The 25,506-nt window shown below is 37.0% G+C and overlaps 1 protein-coding gene and 1 non-coding gene across 2 annotated transcripts in view; both read right to left on the bottom strand.

The window, feature by feature from the left end:
* LOC150089198 (uncharacterized) overlaps positions 1-25,506 on the bottom strand; it is a 51,181-nt gene that overhangs the window by 8,653 nt on the left and 17,022 nt on the right. Inside the window, exons 2-4 of the mRNA XM_090390368.1 lie at positions 22,116-22,284; positions 16,513-16,788; positions 11,565-11,659 (exon numbers count right to left, since the gene is read on the bottom strand). Coding sequence (XP_090246494.1) covers positions 11,565-11,659; positions 16,513-16,788; positions 22,116-22,239 — 495 coding nt within the window. The 5' untranslated portion in view covers positions 22,240-22,284. The remainder of the gene's footprint in view (positions 1-11,564; positions 11,660-16,512; positions 16,789-22,115; positions 22,285-25,506) is intronic.
* LOC150089199 (small nucleolar RNA SNORA11) lies at positions 21,304-21,412 on the bottom strand. The gene has a single exon (XR_016546717.1). It is a non-coding gene; the product is annotated as a small nucleolar RNA SNORA11 (small nucleolar RNA).

Below are 25,506 nucleotides of genomic sequence, written 5' to 3' on the forward strand. Positions count from 1 at the left end.
AGATATAATGGAACCTGAAATTTGATATGATGAAGGAGAGGAACCTACTCTGGTCGAGCAAGAAGTTTTGGTGAAGAATTCTCATCAAGGATTAGAACTTAACTGCTATCATGCATTAGCATTAGCATTAGCATTAGTAGAGGCATTTGATGCAAGAAAGCAAGCTTATGCAGCATCAGCCAAAAAAAAAAAACAAAAAAAAACCCACTTCACCCCTCTGTTCGTTCAAAATACCTGTCCAGCTGAGCCTTAAACTTATTTAGGCTATCAACCTCCACTACAAGGGATGGAAGTCTGTTCCACCAACCAACCACCCACTGGCTAAAGGCAAATTTCCGCACGTCTATCCTACATCTGTCTTTCCTCAATTTGAATTTATTCCCTCTCAGGTGATTATTCTGAGCAAGAGGAAGAATCCCATCAGCATTGAGCATGGTCAAACCATTTAAGGCTTTATACACCTCTATCAGATCACCTCGCTGGTGCCTAGTCTCCAGACACTGTAATTTGCAAAACTTAAGCCTTTCTTCGTAAGAGCACCCCTTTGTTCCATTCACTAATCTTGTTGACCTTCTCTGTACTCGTTCCAGCATCTCTACATCCTTCTTGAAATGAGGCCTCCAGACCTGTATACAGTACTCTAGGTGTGGCCTGACCATTGCCTTATACAAGGGAATAATCACCTCCTTATCCCTGCTGGAAAAATTCCTGTATATCATTGACAATACTCCATGAGCTACTCTTGCAGCCCATCTGCACTGCTCAGAGAACTTCATATCTGCCTGCACAACCACCCCCAAGTCCCTTTCATTCTCTACCACTGTCAGTGTAGTACCACAGAGTTGATACGTTGCTCTGGGGTTGCTGTTTCCCATGTGTAGTACTTTACATTTGTCAATGTTAAACTTCATTTGCCACCTCTCAGCCCATCTGCTCAACCTTTCCAGATCCTGTTGCAGCAGCATAGTGTCAGTAGTGTCCTTGACAACCCTGCCAACCTTTGTATCGTCTGCAAACTTGGACATTAAGCTTGATATACCATCATCAATATCATTTATAAATACAGAAAACAATAATGGACCCAACACTGAGCCCTGAGGGACTCCACTAATAACATTAGTCCACGACGAGCAGTGTCCATTGATTACCACTCTCTGTCTTCGCACCTCAGTATTTCTTTTAAAATATGCTCTGTCAATAATATAACACATTTAAGAGATTATTTTAAATGTCTGAGACTGTATCTATGTATACAGGAATACCCCGAAGTTACGCGATAGGAGGGTCCGACGAAAATCGCTTAAGTGAAATTCGCGGAAGTCGGGGTACAACTTTGCATATAAATACATATAAATTTTGTTTAATTGGGACCAAAGACTAATAAAAACACTAGTTCAGAAGAAAAATATTCAATAAAATTGCAGTTCTTTATACATATTAATACAAAATATGTATTAAAAAAATAAATGAGTTACGTAAAAAAGTTATTTCGATGTTGATGGCTTCATAAAATCTAACAAATTCGTCTGAAGACACCGCGCCTTCTTTTTTTCATGCAGAATTTCTTCATAGCAAGCTAATAATTTTTTTTATTCCTTGCTTTGTAGCTATAACGCATTCTTCGTTGGAGTCTATGTTTTCTAAAATTTTTAAGCCCTTTTCAATTGAGCTGAGACCTTCTGTCAAGCTTGCAATTGTCATGTGCTTTTCTGGTGGAACTGGGTCTGAAGTGTCGGATACTTCAGTGATGTTTTGCTCACGCATCTCTATGAGCTCATTCATTGTCAGCTCCTCACTATGTGAATCCAACAGCTCGTTGACGACATCACCATTGACTTCCAAATCTAATTTCCTGGCAAGATTAACAACTTCTATCGCATGAGCGACATGATCAGTTTCTGGCGTTGTTTTTGTCTCGTTTTTGAAAAAAAAATGAACAAAGTTTCTTCCAGGCACCATTCAAGTTTTTTTGTGAATTTCATCCCAAGATTCTTCAATGATTCTTACGGCATCTAAAACATTGAATTGTTTCCAAAAGTCTTTAACAGATATCTCACCATTTTGTCTCATAGCTTCATTCAGACGTGCAAACGAACACCTCGTGTAGTAAGCTTTGAATGTTTTGATGACTCCCTGGTCCATCGGTTGAAGCAAGCTGGTTGTGTTTGGAGGCAAAAACACAACTTTCACATGTGGGTCGAAATTAATTAGGGTGGCAGGAGGGTGACCGGGTGCATTGTCAATAAGAAGCATCACTTTAAATGGAATCTGTTTAGACTAGCAATAACGCTCGACTTCGGATTTGAAGTGGTGCCCAAACGAGTCCTCAAAAACGGAAGCTGTCACCCAAGCTTTATGATTTGACTTCCAAATCACTGGTAAGCTAATTTTAGATATACACCAAACGCAAAAATCAAGAACCGCATAACTCCGAGTTTGCGTAAGTTGGGGTATTACTGTACTTATGTACACATATACGTAGATATTGTACATATGTGCTATTGTATATAGTGTACACTAATTGCTGGAGATGGACTGCACGCTGCAAGGGATAGTGATGAGTACGATAAGAACTGAATTTAATTTGAATAGGCAAGTAAGTCTTCAGTGCATTGTTAGAAGGGATTTCAGCTAACCACTTGCTGACTCGAAATCATAGATGGGTAGCTCAACTTGTGGCAGGAATTTTTTTGAATTGGTTTGATGACTGTCTTCTGTATCAATATATTAGGGGCATACTGATACAGATAAACATTGTGATTAGCATTAGCATTAGTAAAGGCATATGATGTAAGAAAGCAAGCTTATACAGCATCAGCCAAAAAAAAAAAAAAAAAAAACACCTTCTCATTTCATCCATCCACTTGCTCCAAATGTTTGTTTAGTTCTACGTTGAATTTTTTTAAGCTATCAACTTCTACAACAGATAAAAGTTTTTTCCAGCAATCAACCACCTGCAGGCTAAAGGAAAACTTCCACATATCCATACTACAACTGTCCTTCCTCAATTTGCATTTATGTCCTCTCAGGCGATTATTCTGAGCAAGAGGAAGACTCCCATCAGCATTGAGCCTGCTAAAACCATTCAAGGTCTTATACACCTCAATCAGATCACCTCACAGGTACCTAGTCTCCAGATAGTGTAATTTGCAAAACTTAAGCCTTTCTTCATAAGAGCAACCCTTTGTTCCATTCACTAATCTTGTGAAATGAGGCCTCCAGACCTGTATACGGTACTCAAGGAGTGGCCTAACCATTGCCTTATATAAGGGATAATCACTTCCTTATCCCTTCTAGAAAAATTCCTCTATATCATTGACAAGATACTATGACCTACTCTTGCAGACTGTCTGCACTACTCAAAAAACTTCATGTCTGACTGTCCAATTACCCCCAGGTCCTTTTCATTCTCTACCACCGTCAGTGTAGGCGCCTCCGTAGCCAGGTGGGCAGCAGCAGCAGTGCGTAGCACACGCTTCTTGATTAGACTGGGTTTCGAGCCCATGCCCACCAAATATGGAGAATGCAGAAAGGTCAGGGAATGACCACCGCAGATCCTCGGAGCAGTATGGCCTTAGTTGCTAATGCTCCTAAAAACCAAATAACAAACAAACCGTCAGTGTAGTACCACACAGTTGCAATGTTACTCTGGGGTTACTGCTTCCAATATGCAGTACTTTACATTTGTCAATTTTAAACTTTAGTTGCAACCTCTCAGCTCATCTGCTCGACTTTTCTAGATCCTGTTGCAGTAGCATACTATCATTAGTGTCATTAACAACCCTGCCAATCTTCGTATTGTCTGAAAACGTAGACATTAAGCCTGATATACCATCGTCAATATCATTAACAAATAATAAATTAATAAAGAAAACAACAATTGACCCAACACTGAACCCTGGGGGACTCCACTAATAACATTAGTCTACAAAGAGCATCGTCCATTGATTATCACTCTCTGTCTTCTCCCACTCAACCATCCCTTTATCCATAGCAGCAATTTTCGTTCAGTGCCACACTGCTCCAATTTGTGTAGAGTCTTCAAAATGTGCTTCAAATGTGCAACAGTGTCAAAAGCCTTTCTAAGATCCAAATATATGATATCAAAATTATTCTTTGCATCCAGTTCTTTTGTGACCACATCATAGTATCCAGTCAAGCTGGTCATACAAGACTTCCTCTTAATAAACCCATGCTGTATCTGAGCTATAACTGAAGTCTTGTCTAGATGATCCTGCAGTGCTTCTTTAACCATTGCCTCCATTAATTTCCCTAGAACAGAAGTTAAACTAACAGGTCTGTAATTACCTGTGTCTCCCTTTGATCCCCCTTTTTGAATTGGGGTCACATTTGCACATCTCCAGTCCATGGGTACCTCCCCTGAGTCCAAGGAAGCTCTCATAATTATGGCAAAGGGTTTGCTTACTTCCTTTGCTACCTCCTTTAATATAACTGGATAGATCACATCCACCCTAGGTGCCTTTCTTATGTTTAACTTCAACAATTTCCCTTCCACTTTGCTCTCAGTTATTACAAAATCATCTAGCTCACTGCTAGAGTTTAATACACCTCTGGCATTCCCCTCACTGAATAACTCCTCATGTGTGAATGTAGATGCAAAATAATCATTTAGTTTGTTAGCTATCTGAGCAGGATCGTCAACAGTTGAACCATTGATATCATGTGGACCAATCTGATTCATTCCCTTCCTTCTGGAGTTTACATAAGTAAAAAACCCTTTGCTGTTTTTCTTTGCATCCTTTGCTAACGATCTCTCTTAATCTGCCTTTGCCTGCCTAACCTCCTTTGTGACTTTGTTACAGATCAGCTTATATCTATCATAGGCTTCCATGTCACCTGTTAATTTATGTGTATCCCATGCATTTTTTTTTTTTTTGTGCCACATGTCTCAATAGTTCATCTGACCCATTTAGGCCTAAAGCTTGAACATTATTTCTTAGTTAGTATGAAAAGCCTAGTAGCTTCCAAGATTAATTCTTTGAATGCTTTCCATTTTGAATTTGCTGTTGGTAACATCATCACTTGGTCCCACCGTACAGAATTTAAAAACTGTCTCAGACCACCACAGTCACTTTTTTATGAGAGTAAAAAGCCTTCCCTTAACTCCCCCCATCCCCCGATGGTAGTTACCTATTTGAGTAAATCCCACTTCAGCACACTGTGATCACTGCCACCTAGTGGTTCCTTTATCTGCAGATTCTTAATGCATGAAGAATTACTACTAATAATCAGATCAAGAGTATTACTTCCTCTAGTTGCCTCCTGAACATGCTGCTGTAGAAAACAGTCATCCAATAAATCCACAAAAGTCTTGCTCCTAAATTTCTTTTTATCTTGCTGGTGAGCGAGTGTATCTGGGAAATATCAATATCTGGGAAATTAAAATCCCCCATTATAAGACAATCTGATTTACTGGCACACTCCATTTCTCTGTACAGTTGTTTGTTATACTCATCAGAGTCATTAGGCCTATAACACACTCCTACTCTCAATTTTGCTTTCCCAGTGTTTATGTCACACCAAACTGACTCAACACAGTCTCTGTTCAGCCATGTCAACTGGCTGTACTTCCTTGGATTTTGTGTTTCTTAACTAATAGCATAACCCCTCCTCCCTTCCTATCCTGTCTATCCTTCCTGTACACATTGTATTCCCAAAATTCCATTTCTGCATTCCTTTTATCTGTGTGACACCACGTCTCTGATATCCCAACAATATCTGCCTTTGATGTTTTGAGCAACACCTCAAATTCATCAAATTTATTTAGTACCCTCCTAGCATTGGTGTACACACAAGTATACATGCACGTGTTCCTATTCTTAGCAACCGTAACAGAGCCCATGTATTTACTTGTTCCGAAATGACTCCCAGCAGTCTCTGAAATCCCCTGCACCTTGTTTTTCTGGCTGTTGCTGATTCCAATAGAAGCAGTGCGAGAATCACTTTCATCTACACAAGAAAGGCACCTGGGGTGGTTAGGATCTATCCAGTTATATTAAAGGATGCAGCAAAGGAAGTAAGCAAACCCTTAGCCATAATTATGAGAGCTACCTTGGACTCAGGGGAAGTACCCATGGACTGGAGATGTGCAAATGTGACCCCAATTCACAAAGGAGGATCAAAGGGCGACACAAGTAATTATAGACCTGTTAGTTTAACTTCTGTTCCCAGAAAATTAATGGAGGCACTGGTGAAAGCACTGCAGGATCATCTAGACAAGACTTCAGTTATAGCTCGGACACAGCATGGTTTTGTTAAGGGGAAGTCTTGCTTGACCAATTTGATTGGATACTATGTCACAAAAGAACTGGATGCAGGGAATAACTTTGATATTATATACATTCTTAGAAAGGTTTTTGATACTGTTGCACATGGAAGACTGCTGCACAAATTGGAGCAGTGTGGCATTGGAGGCAAATTGCTACTATGGATAAAGGGGTGGTTGAGGGGGAGAAGACAGAGAGTGGTAATCAATGGACACTGCTCATCGTGGACTAATGTTATTAGTGGAGTCCCTCAGGGTTCAGTATTGGTTCCATTATTGTTTTCTGTATTTATAAATGATATTGATGATGGTATATCAAGCTTAATGTCCAAGTTTGCAGATGATACGAAGGTTGGCAGGGTTGTCAAGGACACTACTGACACTATGCTACTGCAACAGGATCTGGAATGGTTGAGCAGATGGGCTGAGAGGTGGCAAATGAAGTTTAACATTGACAAATGTAAAGTACTACATATGGGAAACAGCAACCCCAGAGCAACGTATCAACTCTGTGGTACTACACTGACAGTGGTAGAGAATGAAAGGGACCTGAGGGTGGTTGTGCAGGCAGATATGAAGTTTTCTGAGCAGTCCAGATGGGCTGCTAGAGTAGCTCATGGTGTATTGTCAATGATATATAGTAATTTTTCTAGCAGGGATAAGGAGGTGATTATTCCCTTGTATAAGGCAATGGTCAGGCACACCTAGAGTACTGTATACAGGTCTGGAGGCCTCATTTTAAGAAGGATGTAGAGATGCTGGAACGAGTACAGAGAAGGTCAACAAGATTAGTGAATGGAACAAAGGGGTGCTCTTATGAAGAAAGGCTTAAGTTTTGCAAATTACAGTGTCTGGAGACTAGGCACCAGCGAGGTGATCTGATAGAGGTGTATAAAGCCTTGAATGGTTTGACCATGCTCAATGCTGATGGGATTCTTCCTCTTGCTCAGAATAATCACCTGAGAGGGCATAAATTCAAATTGAGGAAAGACAGATGTAGGATAGACGTGAGGAAATTTGCCTTTAACCAGCAGGTGGTTGGTTGGTGGAACAGACTTCCATCCCTTGTCGTGGAAGTTGATAGCCTAAATAAGTTTAAGGCTCAGCTGGACAGGTATTTCGAACGAACAGAGGGGTAAAGTGGAAGTGGTTATTTTTTATTTATTTTTATTTTATTTTATTTTATTTATTTATTTTTTTGGCTGATGCTGCATAAGCTTGCTTTCTTGCATCAAATGCCTCTACTAATGCTAATCTCTTCCTGTGGCTACTGCTAATCTTTTAGTCCATGTATCTCCCCCAAACTAGCAGTTTTCCAACCCAACCTAATATTGCCTCAATAGCATCAGTTCATTATACTCATCAGAGCCATTAGGCTTATAACACACTCCTACTCTCAATTTTGCTTTCCCAGTGCATATATCACACCAACTGCCTCGACACTGCTTTGTCCACCCATGTCCACATATTGATAGAAATGACACAAGGATGTTTGTACAATGAGTACAAACATTTGATCTGGCCATCTGGGTACTATCACAAATATGATGGTACAGAAACTATTAACAGTGAATGACTACTATAGCATCCTAAAGTGGATGATGGTAAATGAGATTTTTGTAGTTGAGAGTAATGGAAAGGGTTTTAATTTCAAGAAAGGAGCTTTTTATTGTGGATTACAGAGCTTCTTGGGCTCTATAAGTTGGGGTGAAATGTACAAAAGGAAAGTATAGTTGAATTATGAATGACTTTTAAGGCATTTATTTATTGAAGCTACAATTGCATTCATTCCATTTAGGATGTTCTGCACAAGGATTTAGCCAGCTTGATAGAAGGGGGGCAGGGGGCAGTTAAAGAGCAATGGAAGACTGATTCATATAATCAGCTAATTTGTAACAAAACCACTGACAGAGTTAGCTAGACAAAATCCAAGTACTGTATGAGAAATCACTAGCAAAAAGAGCCACATTGGGGACAAGCAGTTTTATTCATATATAAATATGAAGAGGAAAAGTGTGAACCACATGGGATCTTTGCACAACATAAATGGAAAAATCAGAGATAATCCAACCAGTATGGCTCCTAAGCTAAATACTTTGCATTGATATCTACTAGAAAGTTCCTTAAGCCAGATAATACTGTGCTAGTGTGCTTGAGCACTAGCACAGATATTTTGATATTACAGAGCAGGGCCTAACAGATAAACTGCTGAGCCTGAAAGTGGGTAAGATCCTGGATATTAATGGTATTACTTGATGATGTTGGAAGAGTTTGTGAAGGAGAACACAAAACGATTAGTTAATGATAAGGTTATTGTTGGATTCAACGTTTCTACAGTCCAAGAGGGAAGGAGATTATTGTTCAATTATACAGACCCTTAGTGCAACTGCATTTGGAATATTGTGTTCACATTTGGAGACAGCAACTGAAAAAGGGCATTGCGATTTTTGAAAGGGTGACTCATCTTAATTATTCTGCAAACTATGCACATAATATTTATTGTGTGCATAATCAGCATAAAAGGAAATTGTTAGTCTTGTTTTGGGGATTATAAAGATGAAGGTGACAGAGTTTGGAAACTAGGCATCTCAGGAAATTCTGAATGAGGTGTATAAGGATATAAGGAACTGTGGTGGTAGTGGTGGTGGTAGGAGGAGCAAATGGACAATGAGGGATTTTTACATTTAAGTGAATAAATACAAACCATTGGGGAAACTGATATATCAAACTTCTGGAAGTTTACATTTAGTGCCAGTATGTTGTCAATCACTGGAATAAACTGGCTCCTTAGGCAATCAAGGTTGCCATTTTGGTTAAATTTAAGAGGCAGAATGAACACACTTGCCAGCAGATATAAAAATAATAGTATTTCAGCAAGTCTTGTTGATTTTTTTTTTTTTTTGTTTCTTTGTCTTTTGACCTTTACTTATAAAATCAGTTTATTAGTCTGATTATTACAAGGACTGCTTGCTAAATACTACAGGTTAAAAAAACACTATCTGTGTAATATACATCACTTCTGAGCATCTTAACTCTTTCACAAGTGACGTTCCCAGTTGTATGTGGGCTCTCTGTAGTCAGTTTCCGATAGTGGATTTCTGTGAAGTGTTTCTTCACGAAATTAAGTTTTGTGAAAATAACTTTGTACATAAATGCTTGTAAATATTAATTTATTCTTATTTTGATTACCCAGTATTAGAGTACAGTTACTGTCAAAAATCAAACCAGAATTCATAAAATTAATAAAAAAATCCTTAAATTTGTGCAGCAGTAACAAGGTTACTTTAAATAAAAATTAACTTATTATTACTTTTTTTTTCTATTGCCCTTTCAAAATATCCTCTTCATCCATTTATGTATCAATCAATTCGATTTATCACCTTATAGATCAGAAGTATAGAGAATTTCTTCATTTTCTGCTTTGATAAGCCAAAATTGGAAATAACAGTTAACAAATGCAGTGTCCTCCTCTGATTTAAAAAAAAATGTTTTTCATATTGCCATGAAAACCAAAACTATGAAAACTGTATCTGCAGTATTGGAAATGCAGATAAAAGATGGTAGCGTGTACTGGAAAAATTTCAAAACAATTTTTACATAAACAGACTCATTACTTGAAATGACTGAAAAAATTGTAACTCTGTGTACAACTCAGGAGATAATGTAGAAAGAGAAATAGGCAACAGATAATGCAATGAATTATAAAAGCACTCCCATGTTACTGTATAAGTAGGAACATATTGGGATTACTGGAAAGATTCTAAGATGGATGCTGGGTAGCTGCAGGAGAGATGGCAAAAGGTTGTGATTAATGGGATAATCTATTGGTGTAACATCAAGAGTGGGGTTCCCCAAGAATCCATGCTTGGACCACTGTTGTTTCTGATTTTCATAAACGATATCAATGAAGAGATAGAAGGCATGCTGTCAAAATTTGCAGACAACATAAAGGTGAGTAGAGTCGTTAATGATCAGTACCAAGCAGCACTCCTTCGGGATGACTTGAACAGGCTTTGAAAATGGTCAGAAAAGTGGCAGCTGTTTTAATGCTGCAAAATGCAAGGTCTTACACTTGGGTTTGTTTTTTTTTTTTTTTTTCCCCTTGGTAGCTGTTGGCGCATAGGCTTCTGTGGCCATAATGCACCTCCCAAGGTTTTTGTAGTACTTTGATCCAAGCCCGAGGCGGGAATCGAACCCGCGACCTTTGGGTTGCCAGGCAGGCACTTTACCCACCCGGCTAGCCCAGTCGGCTCACTTGGGTATAGCAACCCCAAAATAAATTATACACTTAGTGGGGATGAATTAAAAACAGTAGAGGAAGAAAGGAATTTGGGAGTTACGGTGATTTCTGATGAAGTTTTCTGAGCAGTGTAAACAGGAAACCAAGAAAGCACTTGGTGTGCTATTGATGATTTATCAAACGTTATCCTGTAGTGATAGGGAGATCATAATCCCAGTATAAGGCAATTATAAAGACCACATTTGGAATACTGTGTTCAAGTATGGAGACCTCATCTGAAAAAAAAAAAAACATTGAGTTTTTTGAAAGGGTCCAAAGACTGGCAGCTAGCTCGCATAATGAGATCAGCAAAAAGTGAGATCAACTATATGAGCTACAGAGCTTGGCAACCAGGCACCTCAGAGTGGTTAATAAAGTGAATGATGGTTGAATTTTGACTGTTATAAAGAATTCCAGAAATAAGGGCCCTAAATTCAAATTATAGGGATTAGAGGTTTAGACTAGATTATAGGAAGTTTTCTTCTTTTAGCCAGTGAATTGTTGATTGCTGAAACAAGTTGTCTTCACAGATGGTGTTAAAGCTGACAGTTTGAATAAATCCAAAAGGCCAACTGGATAGTTACCTGTGTGAGGAGGGAAGCATGTAATTTGTATTTCTTATTTACTTTTTTTTTTTTTTTTTTGCCAGTGCAGCAAAAGCCTGGCTTCCTTGCACTATATGGCAAATACTAGTACTATTAGGATAGCCAACTCCCCAATGTTAAAATAAGTGCAATCATTTCTATAATAAAAAAAATTAAAATGTATTTTAAATTCTAAAAAATATATATCTTTATATCTATTATTTGCAAACCCCTGTTATTAACAGTTTAGTTTTGTAATTGCTCTTGATTTCCTCAACTTTGAATTTTGTCTTTCAGAATGCCCTCTGGTATTGCTAATCAAAGGACATACTGTCACTATCATGCACATGAATAAGCAGTTAAAAAAAATTGTAAAATTAATTAGCAAAAAGTAATTTAAAGGCATGTTGCTTACCTGTATCCAAAATGCCCAACTTTTTTCAATTGAATATCCCCGTAATCTGTTTTCTCCAATACTGCTGAGAATGACAACGAGTACTGCCAAAACAGCTAAACAGAAATAGAATAAGAGATATTTAAATTACAGTTATATTGATAGGCTCTTGAGAAGGACCTCCAACCTGCAATCCTTGTGAGATTTTAAAAGTTTATCTAAAAATATAGATATAACTGCTTCTTCTTCTTTTTTTTTTTTTTTTTTGATGCAGATTATTACTGCCAATTTCAGTTATGAGAAAGCATTCTCTAAAATGAGGTATGTGAAAATATAGATAAAAATATCATTTCTGCTGGATATTGGAGTGATATTCTCAAGATAAGAGAGTGATATTACTATTTCTACAGCAATGTAGTTTAAATTTATAGCAGTATAATCTGTTTTAGTAAGAAAACAATTTCAAATTTTTATATATTATGAAAGTGACAATATGTGAAAGCTTTAAATGAAGAACATTAATAACATTAAACATGCTACTTGTTAAATTAGAGTTTAGTTTATTAAAAGTGAATTTGTACGTTACAAGTATATTACTTAACCAGTGTATTCACCCATCCCAGTTATTGATCTTTCAAATAAGCAACAGAGTTATATGGTGATATTTCTGGGGCCCCTGAAATATCACCATATAACTTTTGATGGAATTTTTCCATCCGTTTTTTCCCAAACTTTATCCATCCCCACCTTTTCTTTGTTGTTGTTATTTGGTTTTTAGGAGCATTAGCAACTAAGGCCATATCACTCCAGGGATATGCGGTGGTCATTCCCTGACCTTTCTGCATCTGGTGGTCACGGGCTGAAACCCCGGTATAATCAAGAACCATGTGCTACGCACTGCCACTCCTGCCCGCCTGGCTACGGATGCGCTTCCTTTTCTTTGGCATTATGACAGAATTCCATAATGGATCCAGAAACAGTGCCATTTAACTCTATTGAACAATGGAGTTAAATATTGCCATGCAACTCATTGTTAGAGAATGATGCATGGAGGATTTATAATAATAAATAAAAATGAATGAAATACATATCATTAAAAATTCTCCAATTTTATATTTTATCTGCTTCTTCCAAATATTCATCTAATCCCTTTTTAAATCATCAAGACAGACTTCACAAGGCTAAGTAGTAACTTGTTCTGATAATTATTATTAGCCATATGGTGCAAGGAAGCAGGCTTATGCTGCACCAGCCAAAAAAAAAAAAAAATTTCCCTTATTACCCTGAGAGAGAGAGAGAGAGAGAGAGAGAGAGAGAGAGAGAGAGAGAGAGAGAGAGAGAGAGAGAGAGAGAGATTTGTTTGTTTGCTTTGTTTTTTTTTAGGAGCAATAGCAACTAAGGCCATATTGCTCCGGGATATGCGGTGGTCATTCCCTGACCTTTCCGCATCCTCCGTATTTGGTGGTGACGGGCTCGAACCCCAGTCTCAAGAAGCGTGTGCTATGCACTGCTGCTCCTTCCCACCTGGCTACTGAGGTGCCTGAGAGAGAGAGAGAGGGAGGAATCACCAAGAAAGAGAAGAATGATGATATCCAGCTCAGGACCCTGGGTGTGCCAAGCCCATACTCACCAGATGTAAGCCCCTGGGGGGTTGATTATCCTTTGATTAAAGGCAAATTTTCTTAAATCAGTCTTCTTAAGTCTTCATTACTAAAAAAGACTTTTGAGCATGAATCAGAGATAAAGTTCTTGCAATATCTAACTTGCTGTTTAAGCAACAATCAAATACTAGTAGTCTCTGATTTACATTGGGGATATGTTCCTACGAATAGTGACATATCCCGAAAAAATGTAAATCAGACATGTTTAAACACATGTACATTTATATAAAGGGGAGATTCGTCATTCTCATAGTCAAATTTTAGGCTGGCCAACTTAATTCAAGCTTCTGCTAAACTCAATAAAAACAAAAAATTAAACAAATCCATATTAAAATAGGAACACAATAAAAATACGTATGTATTATACGCTATACCTACACACTTTATTATTAACATCTATTAGTCATGCTAAACTATTCACACATTTTAAGAAGCCAAAGAATAGATATTTGAACAGAAATTTGCCTCTTCTTTTGCTACAGTTCGTTATAGTAGCACAAAAGATCACTTAAAAACTCTCGAATAAATTTGCCACTTCATTCTGTGTTTTGGTTATTTTAAACAAGACTGCTCATTCCTTTTTTTTGAACAAACTGAAGGCATCAGTCATCCTTTTTGTTGTGAGTTGTTTTACTTGCAGTGCTGTCTGCATTTTCTCTTTCTGCTAAATTCTTATCCTTTGTTGCTCCAGCTCAATTTTCACTGATGCTCAGCAATATGCAATTCCAGTGTCTCTACCACATTACATGTCCAATTTCTCAGAACTATTCTCATTTTCCAATCCTACAATCTGTAACTGAATTTCAGGAACACCGGCAAGTTCCTGAGCACTGTGAACACACACACCATCTATATATATGTATATATATATTCTGCTAAACACTGTTCATCTTTAAGCAATGTTGTCCTTGGATTTTGGACCGGTGGCAGATATATATATATATATATATATATATTTTTTTTTTTTTTTTCTCTCTGTGAGTGAGTGAGCGAGCGAGCAAGCGTGCGTGTGTGCATGTGTGTGTGTGTCTGTTGTTGTTGTTTTGGTTTTTAGGAGCATTAGCAACTAAGGCCATATTGCTCCAGGATATGCAGTGGTCATTCCCCAATAACCTTTCTGCATTCGATGGTGACGGGCTTGAACCCCGGTCTAATCAAGAAGTGTGTGCTACGCACTGCTGCTCCTGCCCATCTGGCTACGGAGGTGCCGTGTGTGTGTGTGTGTGTGTGTGTGTGTGTGTGTGTGTGTGTGTGTGTGTGTGTGTGTGTGTGTGTGTGTGTGTGTGTGTACGTGATCAGCTGTTGCAGAATCCCCAGAGATAATAGGCTGTGAATGTTGCTGCCACTATTGGTTTATTGGTTCCAATAAAGAGGTTGTATTTGTTGGATGCACATAAATGACTTGTATGTTGTCAAAAACAAGCAAGGCCCTGTTGAGATTTTGTTCCTTGCAAAACTTATTTTAAAGGTTTAAAAAATAATGTTAAAATGACATAATTTGGAACAATGTAACTTGAAGACTGTCTGTAAATAAAAACTAACAGAAATAAACAATAAATTTGAAATACAATAAAAACAAAATTAATTGAATAATACATAAATAAATGTACTAATAAAATCACAGAGTAGCTTTCAGAGTTGTATGTTCCTTTATCAGTTCTCTGAAGTGCAAGACTGTGGTAACTTATACACTGTAGGGAATATATATATATATACATATATATGAATAAAGCATGTGATATACCCAAAGTAGAAGAAAGACCAGAATGCATAACTGAGATAAAAATAGGTAATCAGATGCCAGAAGTGACAATTAATGGGCACCCGAACATCCTGGAAATATTTAATCAGTGGTTATCATGCCACAAAATAGTGGATTCCATAATAGAGTGAATATGAGATCCTCTGTTACGGTTCATATAAGATTTAATGTGAGAATACGAAGTGTCTCAGGCTGAAAATTTAGAGCTGAAAATTCAGAATGTTGATATTATCTAGCTGATAATTTCGGAATTAAAGCACCTATGTTACCAAACTAGTACTGGTTAGAGATGGTGGAATGAATATAGCATCCTCATGCAATAGTGACTGAATCCTTAAACTTTCTTTGATATAATCTCAAATAACAAACCCCACAATTTGGGCAGTGTACCCAACAGACTGCTCTGCCCTGCTTGAGAAATAGTATGGGGGTTCTAGATACAGGTAATAAACGATTGGAGCCTCCTGCCAAAATGCAGGACACACTAAATACGGTACCAGTAGAGCATTTTGGCAAGGTGCTTAGAAATACTCGAATAGTGGGTAATGTAGGAAGTGGAAACAAAATTGAATGATGGCTCATAGGACCATGTGCATATTTCAGTTTGTCATTATTGCTATGTACAGAATGATGCACTTAAATTACTTGTATAATAGTTATGTACAGAATGATGCACTTATGTTATTTGCATGATAACTACATACAGAGTGATGCTATTACACTACTTGCATAAAGTTACATTAAACCTTCTGTAGCTTGAAGCTTTATAGATCTAAACTTATATGAATTCTTAGTTAGTTCAGTGGTCAGTCAATCTGTAGAAAACATGACATATTTGTGGGAGCGGGAGATAAATTTAATAATGACACTTAATTCTGATAAGTTCCTTTTCACGGTCCGAATTCTTTCATTTCTGTGAAAATGTTTTACATTTCCATTATTTTGAAATGTGCTATTAAATATCTGCCACTTAAGATGTTTGCAAGTCACTTAGATTATATTTATGCAGTTTTTTCCCTCAGTGGAATAATCTGTTTTATTAATTTAAATCAATTTGTAATTTAATGTTATTATAAAATTGTTTTACTTTGCATGTTAATTTTTTTAATAAATTGGTCTTATAAATTAGCTATCTCCCTTTACAGAATTTTTGATATGCTAGTCATATTAAAATATCTTGTGAGACTAGGAACATAACCATGCCATTTTCCATAGGCGTGTGAGTTTGCTAATCATTGATATCACCAGAAACATATTCCCCCCCATGACTGATGAGATCTACTGTATGAACAAACACTAACCCTGTCAAAAATTATAACTTCACATAAAAACAAATGATGTGATTTACTTAAATTTTCAAAAAAACAAAACAAAATAAGTGACAGATTTCATATAGAGATAATCTGAGAAAAGTCTATAGGAAACTCTTCTGATAGTATGGTTCATTTATCTAAAGATTTCTAGCAGATCAGTTTATCCTACTTCAAGAATTTGCAAAAGCTAACATCTTTAGAGACAAAAATTTTTGGAAGAAATATGTACTTGCCTCCAATAAATGCAATTGATAACTTCAGAATGCACAGTACTTTCGGACGGATAAAGAGTTCAGGTGCATTTTTCAACATTTGCAACATTCGAAATACTCCTAAAGGCATAAAGATAAGCATCAGCACTAAGTGTATAATTCCAACTGCACCTGCTGGAATAGAATATATTGGTAATTGAAATGCTGTACTTAATGAATTACACTTTTCAATCCAGCGAGGGGCTTTATTAGAACAAATTGTCCACAATCCATAATGTCCTTGTTCTGTTTGCTTGCCTGGAAAATAAAAATAACAACTAAGTAAAACTATCATGAAAATTTCAGTAAAAATGACATCATAGTTTCAAATTCATCATTAATATCAAGTAATAAGAGAATAAACTACAACAGTAAAGGATGTTCTGTTATATTTCAACGTGAACATTGAAATAATCTGAACTAGTATGTATCTCTGCTTTTAATTTCTTTCTTTGGTTTCCCCTCCCCCCACATGAGAGATTAAACTAGAGGCTTGTTTATTCTCCTACCATCAAGGCTTGAGCATATGCTCACATCAGAGGCAAAACCATTACTCAATGTGACCAAAAATAATAAATAGATAATAATATCATTTAAACAAATGGCATCACCACAAGAAGAATCTGCTATTTATGTAAAAAAAAAAATGGGATGGAGAATCAGACACCAACTGCTTTAATTCTAGATGAGTTAATTTTAGTGAGGGACTCACTTGTTAGGGTAACTGAGAATATTTTCTGTAATATCAGCTTGCTACTAAAAGTTGATGTTACCAACTGTTGTCAGTTTTATTGGGACTTAAAAAAGGGTGTACGGTTATTTATGTGGGAACTGACTTTTAAGGAAAAAAACAAAAACTGAGGAATTGATCATAACTATGTATTGGATTATATACATTTGCATATTGTGACCATTTTCATTCATGTTATACATGAATATTACCAGCAGTATGCATATTTTCATTCATTAGATTATTTTTAAGAGATTAAACTTAGAAATGTGATTTCATTGACTGAAATCATGTTACCAAGTTTAATCCTGAAATCACAATATTACAATAATATTTGCATGGGAAAACATGTTGATGTGCTTTAATTCTCATGATATCAAAAAAATTACAGAATAGGCACTTGAAGCTTTTGTTAAAAATGTGAAAAATCAAATCTACAACTAAACCTATAGAATTGTGGATTGCAGTCATGAAAAAAATTTACTATGGATGGTAGCATCATCCTTTGTGTTGTTTAAGAAAATAACTCTATATGCAGATAAAAAATTTTCAGCTCAATCAACAACATTATACATTCCGGCCAAAAAAAAAAACAGAAACGAAAGGAAAAAAAAAGAAAAAAAAAAGAAAAAAAAAAAGAAACATTGTCAGATCAATTGCTTTTAATCAAGCCATTTAGCCCAAAGAACACAAAAGAGTTTCTAAAGGATCTAATGTCTTCTCATTAAGCATAAATATCCCTTTCAGTAAGTTAAGAAGTTTTCCAATGATTTTTTCAAAATTCATTGGAAGATCATTGTTACAGATGGATTATTAATTAACCTAACTGCCCTCTTTTGAATGGAATCTAGATGCCTAAGAGAGGTTTTGGAGATACTTCCCCAGATGTGGGAACAACATCTCATGGAAGGACTGATTTGCAATTTGTAACGAGTGAGCTGTTTGGAAAAAAGTAACACTGAGAGGGAAAGAAAAAACCCAGTTTTTTAGATGCAGAGGAAGCAATATTTATGGCAAGGGAGAGAGCGAGAGAGAGAGATTAGAAGTTAGGGTAAACCCTAACAGAGATATGTGGTCTTGTCTAGAAATGTGAGTATCATCAAAGATAAGCACAGGAGAAGAAGAATCCTTTTTGTGAGATATAAGACAGGATTGAGTTTTAGAAGTGTTGAAATTAACTAAATTACCTTTGACCCATTGGAGAATTGCCTGGAGATCAGCGTTTAGGGAATTTGTAGCAGATATTAGAGAAGTTGAAGCTGTTTGTGCAGGACAAGGTTTCAGACTGGAAGTTACTGTATACTGTATCATAGACAAAACTCCATGAGCAGCCCTTGCAACCTGTCTACATTTCTCATAGAACTTCATGTATAACTGCACAATTACTCCAGGTCTTTTTCATTTTCCACTGCCCTGAATATAGTAGTATGGGTAGTAAATGATGAAAGAAAGCAAGCTTATATAGCATCAGCTAAAATAAAAAAACACACTACTCACTTTACCTATCCATATCTCAAGAATTTGTCTAATTCTTCCTCAAATTTATTCAAACCATCCACTTCCACATTAACAGATGGAAGACTGTTCCAGCAATCAATCACCCACTGGCTGAGCTCAAAACTTCTGCACATCTATTCTACAACCATCCTTCCTCAAGTTAAATTTATGCCCCCTCATGTGTGCAGTCTCAGCAAGAGGAAGAATGCCATTCACATTCATCTTGCTTACTCAGTCCATTCAAGGCCTTAAACACCTCAATCAGGTTACCCCGCAGGTGCCTAGTCTCCAGAAGCTGCAATTTGCAGAGCTTGAAGCTCTTTCTTGGTAAGAGCACTCTTGTGTTCTCTTCACCAATCTCACTGCCCTTCTCTGCACCTGTTCCAGCAGATGTACAGAACATCTGCACTTCTCAGAGAATTTCATATCTCATTGCACAATTAGTCCCATTCATTTTCTACTACTCTGAAGTTGATTTTCTACTTATCAACTGTAGTTCCATACAGTTGATAAGTTACTATGAGATTACAGCTACCCATATATAGTACCCCTTGCATTTGTCAATGTTAAACTTCAACTGCCATTTCTCAGCCCATCAACCTAATTTTTTAAAATCTTGCTTCAGTAGCATACCGTCATTATTGTTATTAACCACCCTGACAACCTTTGTATCATCTGCAAACTTTGACATTAAGTTTGATATACCTTCATCAATAACATTAATAAATATTAAAAACAATAATGGGTCCAGCACTGAACCCTGGAAGACTCAGATGATAACATTAGTCCACGAAGAGCAGTGCCCATTGATAATCACTATCTGTCTTCTCTCAATTAACCATCCTTTATCCAAAACAGTAATCTGCCCTTAATGCCACATTGCTCCAGTTTATACAGCAGTCTTTTATTTGCAACAGTATAAAAAGGCTTCCTGAAATCGAAGTATGTGATATCAGAATTATTTTTTGCATCCAGATCCTCGTCACTGCATCACAGTAACCTATCACATTGGTTAGACAAGGCCACCCCTCAGCAAATCCATGCTGTTACTGTAGGAAAATTGTATTCTTGTCCAGACAGTCCTGTATTACTTCTTTAAGGAGTGACTCCATTATTTTCCCTGGAACAGATGCTAAACTGACTGGTCTGTAATTAGTCAAACACCTTTTGATTCCCCTTTATGAATTGGGGATACATATGCACGTCTCCAAACTATAGTGACCTCTGAATCCAAGGATGCTCTCATAATGGCTAAAGGCATATTTACCTCCTTTGCTGTCTCTTTTATTAAGATTGGATAGATCCTATCCACACCAAGTGCCTTTTTTATGTTCAGCTTCAGCAATTCTGCTTTCAGTTTCCTCTCAGTTGTCATAAAGTCATTTAGCTTCCTATTGAAGAGTGATAGACTTCTGTCATCTATTCCCCTAAAAATAACCTACTCAATTTGTCAGCAACCTGAGCAGGGTCATCAACAGTTAACCCGTTTATATCGTGGCCTAATGTGATTCAGTCCCTTCCTTCTACTGTTAATATAAGCAAGAAGGCTTTGCTTGTTTTTTTTTTTTTTTTGCATCCTTTGCCAGAGACTTCTCATAATCTACCTTAACTTTCCTAACCTCCTTTGTGACTTGATTACAGACTAATTTATATCTACTATAGGCTTCTGAATCACCTGATAATTTATATGCATGTACCCCATGCACTTTTCTTCTCTGCCACTTGTTTTAATAGTTCATCTGACATCTATTTAGGTCTAAGTCTTGAACAGTACTTCTTTGTTGGTTTGAAAAGCCTAGTAGCTTCTATGATTACTTCCATGAATGCCATTTAGTATTTGCTGTTGATAACATTATCAGTTGGTCCTGCTGCATACAATTTAAAAACTGTTTGAAACTACTGTATTATTATTATTACTAGCCACATAGTGCAAGGAAGCCTGAGGTTTATGCTGCACCAGCCAAAAAAAAAAAAAAGTTACCCTGTGTGTGTGTGAGAGAGAGAGAGAGAGAGAGAGAGAGAGAGAGAGAGAGAGATAGAATTACCAAGAAAGAAGAAGAAGAATGATGATATCCAGCTCAGGACCCTGGGTGTGTCAAGTCCATACTCACCAGATGTGAGCCCCTGGGGGTAGTCACCCATATGAAAGCCAAAGCCTTTCCCTTTACTCTTGACAGTAGTTATGTCTTTAATTAAATTCCACATTAGTACACTGTAATTGCTGTCACTGGGTGACAGCAATTACAGTGTACTAATGTGGAATTTAATAATATAATAATAATAAAAGTAATAATAATAATACAATAGTTTTTACCTGCAGATTCTGTAGAATCATGTAAATCATGTAGAATCACCACTGATTACCAGATCAAGAGTATTGCTTCCTCTTGTTGCCTCTCTAACATGTTGCTGTAGAAAATAGTCATCCAAGAAATCTACAAAAGTCTTGCTAGTGTGTGAGTGACTAACCCATAAATTGCAGTCAACATCTGGAAAGTTAAAATCCTCAATTATAAGACATTCTGATTTACTGGCTCACTCCATTTCACTGTATAGCTGTTTGGTATATTCTTCACAATATACGAAATTCATCACAATTTGGTGTGACATAAACAGTGGAAAAACTTTGTTTTTCCACTGTTTATATCACACCAAACTGCCTCAAAATTGCACTGGTCATCTGTGTCAACTGGATACACTGTCTTAGATTTAATATGTTTCTTAAATAAGAGCATAATCCCTCCATCCCTCCTGTCCTGTCTGTCCCTCCTGTATACATTGTATTCTCCATATTCAAATTCAGCATCACATATGTCTGAGTGACACCATGTCTCTGCTATCCCTATGATGTCTGCATTTGATGACTTAATCAATACTTCAAATTCATTGTTTATTTAAAATGCTCTTGGCATTACTATACATGCACATGTTCTTACTCTTAGTTACCCTTACACAGCACATGTATTTAATTGTTCCATGATGACCCACAGCAGAATGACGCCTGCTTTCCAGGCTGCTACAATTACCAATAGAAGTAATGCAAGAATCACTTTCAACTCTGCCTGCAGCTCTGGTTAATCTATTATTCTATGTATCCTCCCCCCAAGCATTTGACATTGAATATAATTAATAACCATATTTAGCAGACAATACGCTTGAAGCACAATCAGTTTTAATGTATATGTACATCTGAACTGATTGTATTAAAAACAGACTTAATAAAGAGTCATATTTTCTTTGATTAATGGTTTTAAAGCTGAATAATATCTACTAATATATACCCTCTAATAAAAATTACTTTAAAAAAAAAAGATAAGTTCGTATTAGGTTTTATTTGTTATTGATTACTTGAACTTACCTTGATCTGTGTGTGCAGTGAATTCTGCCCAGTGGGTAGAAGGCAATGCCACTAACTGAAGAAGAAAGGCCAAAACAGAAAGAAGGACAGCTAAACCTGGAAGAACACCAGTAGCACTGAACATGGCAACATTTCAAAGAATAATCTCCAAAGGGATTTTATTGAGCATCTGTTAAAAAAAAAAAAAAAAAAAGAAGCAGTATATGTGAAATTTACAGGAATTTCTTAAAATGGAGTAACAAAATATATGCAGATTGTATCAAAATTGTACGGAACAGAAGTAGAACAAATATTTTTAGCAATAAGAAAAAACTTCCTATACATTTGTTCCAGAAGTTGATTTTGGAGATAGTCACATTAATCATAAAGTACAAAACCATGAAAAATGGCTAAATTTGTTTACTGGCATTAGAAGTGGCAAATGATGAAAGGAAGCAGGCTCATACAGAATCAGCCAAAAAAAAAAACCAACACTTCCTATTTCACCTATCCATTCCCTCCAATAGTTTGTCTGGTTCTTCCAACCACCCATATATCTACAAAAACTGATTGAAATTTGTCCCAGCAATCAACCACCCTTTGGCTAAAGGCAAACTTCTGCACATCTATTCTGCAATCGTACTTCCTCAATTTGAAATTATGCTCCTTCGTGTGCACCAAATGCACACGAAGGGACATAACTGATGCTAAGAAAGTCCAGGTCCTGATGGTATTTCTCCACTTGTTCTCAAAACCTGTAGTTCTGAACTTATTCCTGTTCTTTGCCGCCTTTTTTCACTTTCTTATTCCGAAGGTGTTTTTCCTTCTGCTTAAAAATTTGCTCATATCCAGCAAGTTCCTAAAAAATGGTGACAAATCCCTCCCATCCAATTATTGTCCCATTGCAATTACTTCTACTCTTTCTAAAGTAATGGAGAAATCAATTAATTGTCAACTCTTAAACTATCTAGAAACCTTCTGTCTGATCAACGATCACCAGTATGGATTCCGTCAGTGTTGCTACATTTAGGGACAAATTCGGTGAAACACAAGCAGTTGCTCTTTACATCTCAAGGGCTTTCAATCGTGTTTGGCATAAAGGTCTTCTAAACAAGCTTCCATCTTATGGTTTGCCAACTGATTTTGTAATCAGTTATCCAGTTTTCTCTCTTACCGCTCACTGAAGTGATGGTAGATGGCTCTCTATCTTCTAACTTCTCCACTAATGCTAATGGCCCCTCAAGGTTCAGTTCTTTCCCCCACTCTTTTCCTCTTGTATATTAACGACCTTCTTCGATTGACCAGAAGTACTATCCATAGTTTTGCTGATGATAGCACCTTGCATTCCACTTTCCAGTTTGAGAAACCTCACCCTGCTCAATCAGCTTCAACTTCTCGAATATCTGCTACCAATTCCTTAAATGCCGATCTCCAGGTAATTCTCCAGTGGGGAAAAGAACTTAGTTGATTTTAATCCTTCTAAAACTCAATCCTGTCTTATATCTCACAAAAAGGATTCTTCTGCTCCTCTGCTTATCTTAGGTGGCACTCCAATTTCTTTTGGGGATTACCTGACTTCTAATCTCTCTTGACACAAGCACATTACAAATATTGCTTCCTCTGCATCTAAAAAAACTTGGTTTTGTCTTTGGCTCTCGGCATTACTTTACTCCAAACAGCTGTTCACTCTGTACAAATTGCGAATCTGCCCTACCATGGAATATTGTTCCCACATCTGGGGTAGTGCCCCCGAAACCTCTCTCAAGCTTCTAGATTCCATTCAGAAGAGGGCAATTAGGTTAATTAATGATTCATCTCTAATAGAGTCTCTCTGCTCTCTGTCTCATAGCCGTTCTGTTTCTGCTGCATACCTTTTCTATAGAATCTTCCATGGGCACTGTTCTTCTGAATTGGCTTCTATAATTCTCACTCTCTCTTTCAAAACAGTCTGAACACGTGCTGCCACCAGTCAACATCCATTTACTGTCCAACTTCAAACTCACACAGCCAACTTTTCATCTTCCTCGTTTATATATTCCCATGCCATTTTCTGGAACAACCTTCCTTCATACGTATCTCCTGAAAATTAGTCTACAGAAGATCAAGTCTAATGTCAACAAATATCTTTTTTCATCTTCCCAACCTCCAACCCATGCATAGTACTAAGTAGTACAGGTTGTAATACCTCTCATGTTTGGGGTTTCATTAAAAAAAAAAAAAAAAAAAAAATCACTGCTGATAATCTGATCAAGAGTATTACTCCCTCTTGTTGCCTCTCTAACATGCTGCTGTAAAAAACAATAATACAATAAATCCACAAAAGTCTTGCCAGTCTGAGAGTGACCAACCCACAAGTTCCAGTCAATATCTGGAAAGTTCAGTTTCCCCATTATAATTTACTGATCCACGCTATTTCTCTGTACAGTTGTTTGTACTCACCAGGATCATTATCATTAGGCCTATAACAAACTCCTACCATCATTATTAGTGATATGGTGCAGCATAAGCCTCAGGCTTATGCTGCACCAGCAGAGAGAGAGAGAAGAATGAGGATAATCAGCTCAGGACTTATGTCATATCAAACTGATTCATCATTGCACTGGCCACTCATACTGGCTGTACTGCCTCAGATTTTATGTGCTTCTTAACTAAGAGCATAACCCCCCCCTCCTATCCTTATTGTATACATTGTACTCCCCACATTCATATTCTGAATCCCTTATATCTGAGTGCCATCACATCTCTGATATCGATACATTGTCTGCATTTGATGCTTTGACCAGCACTTTAAATTTATCAAATTTATTTACTGTGCTGCTAGCATTGGTGTACAGGCAAGTATATGTGTGCCTGTCTTTACTTTTAGTTACCCTAACGCAGCCCATGTATTCACTTGTTTCATGATGACTCCCAGCAGTTCTTGAAATCCCAGCTCCTTGCTTTCAAGGCTGCTACTCACTCCAATAGAAGCAGTACAAGGATTACTTTCACCTCTGCCTATGGATCTACTTAATCGATTAGTCAGTGTATCCCACACTGCTTTGATAGCATCAGCAAATATTTTTGCAACCTTTCTATTTAAGTGTATCCCAACCCTACAGAAGCAGTCCCTCCTGTTAAGAAGCACAGACCATACTGAGAAAAAGTTTACCCCTTGAGCCTTACACAATTTCTTTAGGGCTGAATTGATTGACAAGGCTCTCATCGTATACTCCCTCCTATCGTGTCTGGGCAGAATTGTAGACGCTTTTAAATTTAAGTATTTAACTCTAACTCATGAATTTTTTCATCTTTTCCTTGTGTACAATAATATGATGTTCAAATTTGCTATAAAAATGACTGTTTAAAATAGATTTTGAACAGTAAAAAATGTATGTACCAACACTATCATTAATAGTTTTATTTTACTATA

Source organism: Mastigoproctus giganteus, chromosome 2 (genome assembly GCF_048544385.1).
Source record: "Mastigoproctus giganteus isolate SK-2022 chromosome 2, ASM4854438v1, whole genome shotgun sequence".
Lineage (NCBI taxonomy): Eukaryota > Metazoa > Arthropoda > Arachnida > Uropygi > Thelyphonidae > Mastigoproctus > Mastigoproctus giganteus.